We start from the raw sequence: 13833 nt of genomic DNA, 5'->3' as shown, positions 1-13833 counted from the left end.
TTGAATGAGACCTATGAAGTGCAGCAAAAGAAACAGCCTAGTTTTCTTTAATTTACCTATTTTCCCTTCAAGTGAGAAAAGTGTAAATTCAGAATTTTAAGTTGGGGCATTGTGTGCCTCTATAGACCACACTGCAATTATATATGTAGAAGCCTGACCATCTCCTGAAGGACGTTCACACGGCATCCATCCAAGAGATACAATGCAGGAACAGGCATCGCCTAAAATTCCTCACTGAAAGGCTCTGACTTCGGCGGCTGCATCGCGGAGCCATCAGCGAGCCCGAGGCTTAGAAAATCCAAATCAGCTTGGTGAATGTTTAAAACACACGGTAAAAATGTCCCTCTTTTTTTTTTGGTCATTTTGTTTTGAAAAGCTTAGAATGCCTTGTTCATTTTTCTATTCTAATGTGTGGAAATTCTCATCATATGAAAAAGTGCCTATTTGTCTTTCTCCCAGATTCACCCTTGAAAACTAAAGCAAAATTAAATTGGAACATCAGATACTAGAAAAGGGCCAGAAAGGATGAGGTTCGCTTGGAGAAAGGTAATTTAATTTAGTCAAGATACATTACAATTTCCTAAAATTTTTATTAGCTGTGCTGGTATGTTCTTCTTTTACTTTCCTTTGCACTGCAGTAGTGCTAGGAGTTAACGTCACCATACTGCAGACAATGAGAGGGTACAGATGAAGTGCTTCAGGAAAAATACAACATTATAATATATACTCTAATGCCAACAAGATGGTGTTTGTGTGGTGATTTATTTGCTCTAAGCATCCAGTGCTTCTGATAACACCTACAGTCAGTTCCTATTGTTGCTTTCATTTTGCAGACAAGACACAAGAACCACAGCAAAGCTTAGAACTCAGATATGTTTTACACCAAACTCCAGAGTGTGATCAATCCTACTTGATTCATTTTTTTTAGAGGACATGTATATAAAAATCATCTCTAGGGTGATTCATAAGGTATTTAAATATGTAAAAATATATTTCACTCTTCTGGAAAAGCTGAATATTTCTAGCTTTAAAATATACTTAAATCTGTGAAATGTAACAATAATTCCCTGTAAGTATAGCTAGTAAGCCTTCAGCTACTTCTCAGAATACACACTGATAACAACATACAGAACACAATTACGTTGAAGCAAGTAAAAAAACAAGTTTTTTTCTTGCATTTGGATTGCTTTCCGTGCGTGAAACATTGTACACTATTTTAAGGCAAGAGAAAGTCTTCTTTAATATTTTCTGATAATTAAAAAAATGGCATATTCATTATCTATGTCTAATCTAGGTCGGTCTGCGTACATTTAGTGAATCTCGGTAACTGAATTCATAGATACGGGGAAAAAGAAATCGGAGGCAGCCCTCATCCCAAAAGGCCGGCAAGGAAAAGGAGCTGAATGTAAGAGGCCACAATGAGAGCAACATGAAGCACTGTTCTAAAGAAAGTGAGAAACAAAAATCCCTTAAGTTTAAAATTTAAAAATTTTATCACAATTATATGTAAACTGGACATGTCTGTGTAAATACGTGAAATACACACATGTACACTCTCTATGTGACATACACACATACGGACACACACTAAAGTTTGATCTGATCACAAAGACTGTATTATCCATAGCGTCGCAGCCTTCAAGTTTTTTTTTATATTCTATTTGCACAGGGGCCGATCTGTGTTTTGATTAAAGTAAGAAATATATAGTAGAGGTTCAATGAATAAAAACCACACCAAACAACACACAAACAAAGCAGAACCAGCTTTGATAAAACATTTTGCATATACTTCTTTTAAAATTGTACTGGCTTTCAATGATAAAGTTTCACTTTCATACAAATATTACACAGTTAATAAGCACAACTCAAAGCAGTCAACCCAAAATACGATGGACTTAAATGTATTCAGACTGTTTCATAACCTGGGGCTGAGTGACAGAAGTACCGTAGGATTCAGGTAAAGTAATCAGGAACAACTTGATCCTTCCTTAACCAAATACACTGCAACTTGCTTTAAATTAAGAAACTGTAAATATTTAAGAGCAGCTAAAAAGCTCTACTTTATGAAGTAAAAATCTAAAGCTATTTTTGCAGGAACTCTTCAGTGTTGTCATAATCATTTTAATTAAATTCTCATTTTTCAGGTGGTCCCTTTAATTGTTTTTTCCTACTTCTTAATGTGTTTTTCTAAAGCCATTTCTTTTCTGCAGCTGTGTGTGATTGGTTTTAATGGTAGCTGCTTCCTTTTTTGCCTTCTGTGAATTACAATTTTAAATGGTTACACATTTTTTGTTTTACTGCCTTCAGCATAGTTTCATAAAGATGTTTAAGGCTGTTGCTGAACATTTTCATTTCCCAACTGAAAAACCAAGAGCTATTTGAATATTCCATATTGGCCTTTTATGACCTGCATTACCTTTTAATATGTAAATGAAAGCATTTTTTTTTTTTATAAAGACTGGTTTGCTTCCACGAAATTACAATTTTGCTCTTTTAAAATATGAATTCAATAAATAAGAAAATGTGATTTTCCCTTTTATGTTATATCTTATTGTTTGTGAATGAAACACCTCTATTTTATGTGATGACAGCCATTTACAATGAAGAACTAGTATTTTCAGGTCATAAGAATAACCTATAACATGAAAAATGAGGTTTCACACTTGGATTTGAATGATCAGCGGTCACAAAATGTCAATAACGAGGCTCTCCAGACCTTTCTTAAATTTTAACTAAGAAATTAAAACTACTTGGTGACTCAGCCTCACAGTCACCAGGATGAAAAAGATAACTGCACCGCACACTGTTATTGCACATCGCTGTGAGAGCTGGCTTATTAAACGGACTGTACTCACTGCCTGGGTTATCTCCGATCCCACCGCTTTTTCCATTCCAGTACCACAGCAAAAGGGTGGCGTCACGTGACCCGGAGAGAATGTAGCAATTTCCCCCAATATATGATTCGGAACGAGTGAGGCAAGTGACGACATCCCAATGGCCAAACACAACTTGGATCAATTTTCCTGAAACACAAAACAATTTTCTTTAAAGTTGTCATAAATTTTTAAAAAAATTTCCAGCGACCATTTCGCTTATAAGATAATGAAGCCTTGTAATACGGATCCTGATAATTCAGATTTTAAAATAAAATTTGATCTGGTCCAGTCTGAAAGTTTTCTTTGGATAGTAACACAAACAAAAAATAAATAAATAATTTGAACAGTGATAATAATTTTTTAAAAGGCAAAAACTATTTTCAATTCAAATACTATTTAAGGACCATGACACCACAGCATTATAACAGCTACTATAAATTACAAGTGGATCATCTACTGATGAAAGCCGGCCCAGGAGAGCCCTCCCTGGAAAGCATTTCAACATTACCGTAAGTTACTGTGTATGATTCAAAACACAACAAAACTTAGGTGCATTTCTGTAGTACTTTACAATTCAGACTTCACCAACACAAACCCATCTCTGAATTAGTACAGATTTAATGTATTTCTTCTACTTTTTATTTTATTTTTTTTTATTTATTTTTTTATCCTCACCCGAGGATATTTTTCCATTTTTTGTACAGATAGAGTGGGAGGGAGAGAGAGGAAGGGAGAGAGAGAGAAACATCAACGTGGAGGGACACATCGAGTGGCTGCCACCCGCATGACCAACCAGGGCCGGGGACAAACTGCAACCGAAGTACGTGCCCTGAGCGGGAACCGAACCCGGGTCTCTCCAGACCACAGGCCGACGCTCTAACCACTGAGCCAAACTGGCCAGGGCTTCTTCTACTTTTTAAAGTGATCTATAAAAGGACAATGTAAGTCACTTTGAAGAGCTTCTGTTTTTTAAAATCAGGATTACATGAACTAAGTTTTGAGAAAAGGACTAATACATTGTGATTGCAATTTGAACCAGGTCATTCTTTCTTTGTTTTGTTGTGTGTGTGTGTGCGCATGTGTGTTATGTTTTTATTGATTTTTTTAGAGAGAGAGAGAGAGAGACAGAAACACCGACTAGCTGCCTCCTGCATGCCACCTCCTACTGGGGATCAAGCCCGAAACCAGGGCACGTGCCCTGACCAGGAATGGAACAGGGACCTCTCAGTCCATGGGATGACGCTCAATCCACTGAGCCACACTGGCCGGGCTCTTTGTTTTAATTTCATCTGAATAATGAAAATTCCTTAGGAGGGGTGATGATGAAATTAAGATGTGTTTATCTAATAGTAATGACTGAGGGTGGTAGGGAGGAACCCAGCAAACTTAATATATAGCGAGGGCTTCAAACACAGGATAAATTGTTCATGTACTGGTGTCAGAAAAAAGTAAAGCCCCATTTCTTAGGTTCTTTGTTTAATCAAATATGGTATTTATAATTCACACAAACTTGTCCAAACAATTAAATACCTGTAGCAAACCTTCCCTTCGATTCCTACAGTTTCTAGCTAATATTTTCCTTTGAAATGTCCACAATCTAAAAATGAATGTCTCAGAAAGTCTACCCTTAATATTCATCATGAGTTTCTTTATTTTTTATAAGTGTTTAGTGGGCTCACCAAAAATATAACTCAAATGTTCATGGAAAAAAGACCACTAAGCTGAAAAAAAATTATTATGACTAAAAAGTCTGTGTGCCTAATTTGGAACACATCATAACCTATTCAAAAGCTTAAGGTCTCAATTAAGTATTGGCATCTAGGTGTATTTAACTTTTTAAGATGACAATAAATATAACTAAAAAGCATTTACATTGTTTTAGTTTTTCTATTGTAATAAACCCAAAGCTTATTATAAAGTGCTACAAATTTAGAAATAAAATACTGAGATATACTTTATCTAAATCAGATGACAAGTCAAATTCAGTGTTTTCACTCTTGCTCAAAGACTACTACTGGTAACTTTACGTCAGATTCATTTCCATCTCAAATTGAAAAATTAATGAAGTATATCTTTTTCTCCTGTGAATACTTTAGTCAAAGCAGGTGTTTTAACTGCAAAATGTTAAAAACGTTCATTTTTAAAATTTCTCCAGACTTTTAAACTGACACCAAACCATTTCATTTTAAAAACTAGCTGTATCAATAAAGAATATGGTAAGGAGAATCCAGGACTTTGTAGCATAAAAAATGGAAAAGAAAAAGAGCAAGTTAAACATGAAAGAAATGTAATAATTTTCACATCATTTCCAATTTACATGCAGAACAAAGTGGAGGTGTGGTGGTGAAATGGGCGGGGCTGAATTCCAGGCAGGCCTTTCCGAGGACAGAGAGAAGTCAGTAGCTGAAGGTGCTCTCAGCATAGGTCAGAACACTGAAGGCTACCATCAGTGAGTGTTAACTACTGAAGCAACAAAACCACAGCATGGTGATGGGTTTGATCACGGAGTATGCACAGCGACTTCTGGCTCAGCCTGTGCCCAAAGGCTGAGCGTGTGTAAACGAGGAGTGATTTAAGTAGGGCACTCAGGGTAGGCTCAGCTCATTTAAGATCTGATGCCAGTCAATGCAGCGGCTGCAGGAGTGAGCCGGAGTGAAACAACTACAACTAGGTCTGTGAGGAGCGTGGGGCAGAGGGACCGAGCCCTCCACATGCACCAGGACACTTGCAAACGAGCAGCTACTCACTCGGTAACTTGTGTAATTTTGAATTTACGTGAAGACAAAGTGAAAGGCTTAATCTGTAAAAGTGGGGTGGAGCAAGTATAGTGACAGAGTTACCCAAGATTCATGTATTAATTCTCTCAGTTAAGTCATCACTGTGTACCTAGAACACCAGGGTTAGGGAAATGGATACTCAGTCGTTGTGGTTTCTTTTTCAACTAAAATTTCCTAGTGTTTTCAATTTCACCCCAAGAGTTATCACGGTGATTTTCCATTCAGCAAACATTTACTGAGCATCTACTAAGTGCCAAGCAGGAGGCCTTCTTACATCTGTGTAGTGGTAAATAGACATGGCAGACAGACATGGTTCCTGCCCCCAGAGTATTTACTGTCTAGTGGGACAGACAGACATTAAACAAGCACAAACAGATATTATAATTAGGAACAGTGATTACTTGATAAAAGTAAAGTGTAAGGTAGGATGAGTGAGAACAATATGGTTGAACAAATGTATAATGGGTGTCAGGGGTAATCAAAATGAGCAAGTGACATTTAAGTGTTTACATCTAAAGGGTTTCACATCTTAATACAAATTAATCAAATTAATTTTATTCTCTATAATTTATACTTTGGGCTAAACTCTGGAAAACATTATTTTTTTAAGTTTACTTTTTCCTGGTCTGGCAGCCTTCCTCAGTAATATTTGTTATAGTTACGAGGTTGAGGTTCACTCCTAAATAAATCACAGCATATAAATACCTGCTGCTTTTTTGGTAAATTATTTTCTGATAATCTCATAAGTGTTCCTCTACCTTTATTTTTTGTTTCCTTTAATACCAGTCCACCTCTCCACACACTAATATCAAATATTACCACAAGCACTAGAATATCCCTTTTTTGACAGAACAAATTTTCTAGTTAATGTTTTATTTGACAGCTGTGCTACAAATAAAAAAAATTCAAGCTCAGGACTCTGCGCCACTGAATCTAAAATGTGGCCTGAAAATAATTCCCACTGCCGAGGGAAGGTTTTATTGTTGCCTCTGCTGTTCAGGTTGTGTTCCGAAAACATGATTTATGTTAAAAGAATTTCCTGTTACAACCCTGTTTCTTCCCCTCCCCCTCCCAAGCCTAGTAAGAGAAGGATTTTTTTGGAGGGGGGCCTTATGTGTTAAAATATAATTGAATTGAACACTTATGATGGCTTAGCCATTATATATTATCGATCATAAAATTTTTCTCTAGCTTCTCTGCCAAAATTAGGGGAGTATATGTAATATTCCTATTGTCATATACACATATTGTTAGGCACATGGGTATGCTAACTGAAATTATTTTAAATAAAACTAGCATCTGAGTTTGTATACAAGATATGAAGAAAGATACGAGGGCTATCATTAGAGAATTTTTTTCACAACCTTTTTGGCAAATGTAAATATTTTTATTGCACAAGCCAAGTCAGTCTCATTAACATGAAGTTTAAAATAAGGTTACATATGATGAAAATGTTTTACACACACACACACACACACACACCCTGAGAAAATAGTAAAGTGGAAGGTTTTGGAAAGAGGGGAAGAAATGTTATCTCATTTATTAGGTCTAATGTAACACGGCACACACACTAAGAACTTAGTGTTGTACATTTCAGTGTTTTCCAAATTAGCCAATGAGCGACAGGTAACACCTAGAGGAGATAATGTGGGACAAAATGCTACATCTGAAGTCAGAAGAGCTGGCTCCAATGCCCAGTTCTGTCACCGTCATCTACACAAATTTCAACAAGTCAACCTATCTAAACCTCAGTTTCTTCATCTGGAAAATGAGGATAGGGCACTTGTTCTATTTCACAGCATTATTGTGAGGCTGGAACAATATGCATGTAAAATAATTTTGTAAATTCTAAAAAACTGTGTGTGTAAGAAGAAGTATTTTAATCCTAACTATTATATAATGTAAGGTTAGCTTTACAAATATTAATATTCACTGCCTTTTAAAAATGATATGAATAGACAACAAACTAAAAAAACCTCAAACATCAAAACTAAAGACTGCCGCAACATATAACTGCATTAACATGACATTGTGGAAAGAGCAGAGTCTAGAGAACCCTGGGGAGGAGCACAGCTCAGGGGCTGCGAGGAGGCTGAGGAGGGAGGAGAGCTGCAGCCCAGGGCAATTTGGGGCAAGACCTGCTGTGCACCTTGACCCTGACGGTGGTTATGAACTCTGCAGTTTGCCCCAACGAATGAAACTGTAGACCAAAGAATGAATTGTACTGCCTATCCAATTAAAAATAATTTTCAAAAATGTGTAAAAAAATCATATGCACTATAAATGGATGTTTAAGAAAATCTTGTAAGAATGTGAAACAATTGTAATCTGAAAATTCGTGCAAACAGGAAGTACAACTTAAGGTCAAGTAATGCTAGGGTTGTCATTACCATGTAGTGAAAGAAAAGGTTAACATTTAAATTTAATTAATACATCGGAGGAAATTCACTATAGTTATACAGATATTTTAGGAAAACGTATCAATCCCCATTGCATTTTTAATAAATTCTAAAGGAGTTTTAGGTTCAACAGTAATCAACCTCATACACCTAAACATGTAATAAAAACCTAATTAATCAGAATGATTTGAGGGATGATGTTTGCTTTCTAGACCCACAGAATAAAGATGCAAGTTATTAAAAACAAACACCTGGATCATCAATTCCATAAACAAAAAATGAACAAGATCACTCCTAAAAACAACTTGTAGGGTTTATTTTGTGAACAGCCCATGTTCAACCATTTCCCCTACTCTTTCATAGCTGTTACAGTACTGTCATCAAAATACGCTTAGGACAAAACAAACTCCTTCACTAACCAGAAGTTAACTTTTCAATATACTGTTACTACGGCAGGAGAATGGACTCATACATTTTATAAACATTATTAACAAGACTGAAAGATGATCTGTTCTAAAACATTTAATAAATTAAAAATTTCGATTAAAAGAATTTCCTATTCCCACATTTAAATCAAGATATTTGTAAAGACTTGTTTTACTTGAAATACGTACTTCCACAGTATCCATTAAGTTCTAATGAATTAATATCTAATTTTAATTATTTTTAAATATTCAGCTATATATTTACTGTAAGTTTATTTAATTCTCTAATAGTTTCTAAAATATTTTAGAGACTCCATTAAATTTTTCAATGTTTCTAACTTTCCTCGATGCAAAAACATACAGACGTCTACTAGATTGCATCTCCTGTGATAACACGGAGCTGAGCCTGGCTCATCTGAAGGAGACACCCTTCAGATGGTGTGCAAATGAATACACAGACTTAAATTTTTATAGTTGAACATGAGCCGTCATAGCAAATCAAGGAGTCAACTACTTTTCTTCATGATGGTGTAGATTTCATCAAGATTCTATGCAGAATTGGGTGGAGGAAGATTTTTACTCCTAAGCAATACACCTAATGAGAATTTTCAGTAAGGAAAAAAAATCCTTTAAATAACACAAAAGTGCAAAATACACACACACGCGCGCACGCACTTGTCATAGGTTTATACAAATACATGTGCATATGGTATTTACTTATCATCACATGCTTGGGGAACAAATCTATTGTAAAAAACTGCCTCTTAAAAACATGCTGAAGTTAACGGTGGACTATAGGGCAGATTGGGAAAAAGCGCCTTTTCCTTATTTTATAAATGTTAGAATTCTTTTTTGAAAGGAAGAAGATGAGAAAGCATTCTAAGTGTCTCAATGTTACCTGTAGTAAACTTCAGTTCATGGGTGAAGAAAATCAGTTACCTGTGTCTGTAGAATAGACTCGAAAACTCTTATCCCAGAAGCCACAGACGAGGATGTGGCGGCTGTCGGAAGTGACGACAAAGCACTGGGAATGGACTGGAATACTCTGGTCCAGAAGGTCAGTGATCTGCCTCCTGTGCAACCCTGTATTGCTGGCTGTGAGAATAGAGGGAGAGAAAAAATAAGCTTACTAAAACCCCTGTGTGCAAAGAAATCCTGCAGTCTGTCATACTGGGGATGAGGGTGAGGGAAAAGAGGGGGCACGTTCCAGGGTAAGAATATTTGATCTTTAATTTTAAATTCAGTAATATTTGAAAAACCAAACAGAAAAACACATCTGCTTGTTGGAAGAATGTGGGCACCTAAATTCAACATCTCAGCAAGAAATCTTGCCTAGAGGAAAGCAACAATAACACACTACAATTTAAAAATAGTGTATGACTCTCGGAACACGCTTCCTAGCTCTTGGGCAGGACCAAACTAGATTACAATCTGCAGATTGTATCACAGTCAGGTTTGTGTTTCTGACAATCTCATTACATCTATTGCCATGAGAATGGATTCATGTTGTGACAATCCATTACCTTTAACTTTTTGTCACAAGGAAGAGATATCAGAATTTAAATGTCATAGAGCTGAAATACTGTAGCATCTTGTACTACTTTGGTTGTAATAGGTCTTTAATTTGACTAGATGTGAACTCCCTTTTCTCCTGTTTACAGCCACACTTGCATGTGAGGAAAGGGGAGAACACTATTTATTAAAGATACTTGTAATTGAAAAAGTCAAAGCACAGCACACTGCCACTTTCTTACCCCTTGTGTAAGCAATAAAACAAGACAGCCTAGCAGTGTGTTTGCAAAGTGCTACAGAGCACCTGAGATGGGGTTTGTCACGAGGCACAAGGTCGGACACAGAGTGACACCAAGCACATGGGAAGAGTAACAATCCTCTAGAAACACACTATCAAGTGTGTCATTATCAGGAAAAGACTTTTCACTGAGGTGCCTTTTTTTGGCATGATAAGGCCAGCCCAAGAGAAAGCTTTGTTTCTAGTCATCTAAGGGGTATTTTACACCAACTTTCCAACATAAATAATGATTCTTATATTGCTAAAGAATCTTGATTGTATCAGAAATTGGAACAAACAAAACAAATCTATGATCTGATTATTATGTACTTTGTACCACTGTCTTCAGTTTTAAAAATACCATAAATGCATTATTGATAAAATAAAAATAGGAAAATATTTATATTATATTCATTGTTTATAATAACTAAGTTAATGTGGCCAATTTAATTGAAGGCTTAGAGAACACACAGAAGAAAAATCTGTTCAAAATACTCTCCAATGCGCTGCTGGGAACCCCTGGGGACATTGAGAAATAAAATTTTCCCTGCCCTCAGGGCATACACACATAGCAAACATATACACACACATGTAAACTACCGCAAGATTCTGCTATTGTCTGACCACACAACTTAACCATGTAAAATTGTTAGATAACTGTTCCATAATAAGATTCATATTTTTGGGGGTGATTAATGGGCTAGAAAGTGACAACAGTAGGTAAAAGGGCAGAATTCTTGTTTAGGATCATTTCCTCCCTCCCTCAACTCTCAAAAGATGAGAAAAACTTTTATGGTATCATAGTGTATCACAGAGACATTAGTACCCACTGGAGTAAAGCTGTGTGATCCAATTCAGTTTTTTTTTTTTTTTAATTCCAAGAAACCTAGCAATTAAAAACAAGATATGTAGTACTTTCTAGACTGGTTATTACAGTATTTTATTCCACATGCAAATTGTAAATATGTTCCTTTTTATCAGTGTTTATATGACTTTTGCTCCTGTGATATAAACTTTGATACTGGTCTTGTTTTGGGGTGTGATCTCATGGGAGAACCTTGCTCGATAGATCTGGGCATGTGCATAATTTTGAAACAAGTGCACACAAACTGCCCATGGGCAAAGGCTGATGCCCCCTGAGCATTCAAGTGGTCTATTTTCTTCCAAGTAAGTGCTCACCTGTAAGTTAACATCACAACATCCATCCATCCATCCATCCATCCATCCATCCATCCATCCAATCTAGACAGCCTACGTATCTCACAACAGCCTTTCCTTTATCTAATTGTTTTCTCTGGTAAACCTCTTGAGATTCAGTATTGAAAGTATTTTTATTTAATGAAAATTAGGTATATTTGTCTAGAGAAGCAGTCTTCAAACTGGGGTGTGCAGACCCCTGGGGGTTTAAGATTACCCCAGGGACACACAGGCACAGATGGTTTTTAAGGGAATCAATTTCTAGTTCCTCAACTCTCATATGTTCTCCTGCCTGAAACCGATTTGCCTGAGAACTCTCCTGAGTGTTCCTTTCTCACCTCCCCTTTCGCATGCTCTTCTCCTACTGGATAAAATGAAGGCATATCTCTCTCCTACCCAGAATCTTACCTGGTGCTTCACCTCAAGGTATAAAAATTCTTTGAGAGCCAAATAAAGGAACAATTCAAAATACTAACGTGATGCTGAGAAGTGAATGCTTAGGCAGCAAATTCACTGCTTTCAATCAAATGGAAGGAGGGTCGAATCAGGCTGTCAATTGATAGATCGTTCAAAATAAGTTTCAGTGATAGATTGTTAAAATGACTGTTGAATGATAGACCATAAAAATAATTCTTAATAATAGACCACTATATGAATGTTTTCACATAACCCAGAAAGAGCTCAAAGATTTGAGTGACATTATTAAAACAAAACTCTTTCCTTTCCCATTTATTTTCTTGTATGAATGACATTCCTCAGAGCTCCCATCTATAAAAATCAAAAAAACAGAACTGTCGACAATCCTGTCTCATTCAGCAACAATGTTCATCCATGAACACAGGCGCCACTTCATTAAATATGTACTTCTAATAAATGTTTCTTTCTGCTTAATGTTTATTAAAACATAAATTTTAATCAATTTTCAAAAGTTAGAACTGTGTAGAGGAAGTAAAATGAAAATATAAATTCAAAATGAAAAAGGAATAATGTAAAATTTTCAACTAGAGATTTTTACGCATTTTTTAAAAACAGAAAATGTACCAATTTTCTTTCATTTTTAAATTCCATTGGATATATTTAAATTTTTATACATTGTGCAGCTATTTAAACTTGTGATGAAAACTTTTCAGATGTCAACTTAAAAATGTGTGGGAAGATACATGGTTTTAAACAATTATTTTAGGAGATATAAAAGCAAAAGCAAACCATCTGTTGACCAGTGATCTAGAGCACGGAAGAAAACTATGGCCCACAGGCGTCTGTTTTTTATATAAAGTTTTATTAGAACACAGTTATGCTTGTTTGTTTACATACTGTACATGGCTGCTTCTATGCTGTAACAGCAGAGTTGAGTTGTTGTGTCTGAGACCTTATTGCCTACAAAGCCTGAAATATCCACTATCTGATCCTTTAACAAAAATGTTTATCCATGCCCAATCCTACGGGTTATAATAGCTAAACTCATTTTATTAAAGACTTTATACTATAGAATATTCACTGCCAAGTTTTAAGGCAAACAATAAGTCTACACTTCAGAAAAAAATGCTTTATGTGACTTAGCAAATGGGCTTTATTATTTTCCTGACTTTTAAAACTTTACCAAAGTGAGCATTTAACTTTTAATATATGGTAAATCATATCTACTCAAAATAAAATAATATTTAGGAATGAGTAATATTTATCTTACACATAGGGAGATACTTCTTAGATTTCTGCTTATATTTGGGGAAATGATAAACGACTTGGTTTGTAGTTCATTTTGATAGTTTATCTGAAAATAGCCATTTAGCTCTCTAGTGAAACAATGGTTTTTAAACACAAAACAGGTGACATACTCAGAGGGAATAACTTGAATTTTAAAATACTAAATCAGTTTACTTATAAGCTTTATTTAAAGACTTTAAATTCTAACAGATGTATCTGTGCCAGGAAAACCTGACAGTCACCAGCAAGCATCCATGCTAGTAGCACACCCCTACGCTATGCAATTACATTTTTTTTTTTAGTCCTAAAAGTTATTGAATAGCATCTTCAATATGTAGGCTTAAATTCTTAGTGAGGCCACATCTACAGTCCCCACCCATGAAGATGACAAGTACTAAAACTAGAGAATTCAACCGACCTACTCAAAAGGCAGAACAGCGAGTATGTATTCTAAGTCATCTGCTGCCAATACTCATTTCATCCCAATGGCTCTTTCTGGTCTCCTCCCTTTTCTTTTTCTTTCCCCCTGAACAAATTTAACCTCCAATGTCAATTTATTGGGCTGTAGGACCCTAGGAAAATGAATACGAATATCTTAACACTGCCATTGGCTAGGCAATATATTTCAACTTTGAAACTGCTCTGCAATTGCCCATTAATCCCCTC

General features: G+C 35.8%; 1 protein-coding gene across 7 annotated transcripts in view; it reads right to left on the bottom strand.

Moving 5' to 3' along the window:
- Positions 1–13833, bottom strand: part of LRBA (LPS responsive beige-like anchor protein) — a 622710-nt gene that overhangs the window by 25825 nt on the left and 583052 nt on the right. For all 7 annotated transcript variants that reach the window (XM_036239773.1, XM_036239776.1, XM_036239775.1 and 4 more), the window contains 2 exons: positions 9417–9572; positions 2856–3023 (listed from right to left, as the gene is read on the bottom strand). In XM_036239773.1, the coding sequence (XP_036095666.1) occupies positions 2856–3023; positions 9417–9572 (324 nt within the window). The remainder of the gene's footprint in view (positions 1–2855; positions 3024–9416; positions 9573–13833) is intronic.

The sequence above is a fragment of the Molossus molossus genome, unplaced genomic scaffold (assembly GCF_014108415.1).
Source record: "Molossus molossus isolate mMolMol1 unplaced genomic scaffold, mMolMol1.p scaffold_m16_p_4, whole genome shotgun sequence".
Lineage (NCBI taxonomy): Eukaryota > Metazoa > Chordata > Mammalia > Chiroptera > Molossidae > Molossus > Molossus molossus.
Note: the sequence above shows the minus strand (reverse complement) of the source record. Positions and strands in the feature narration are given on the sequence as shown.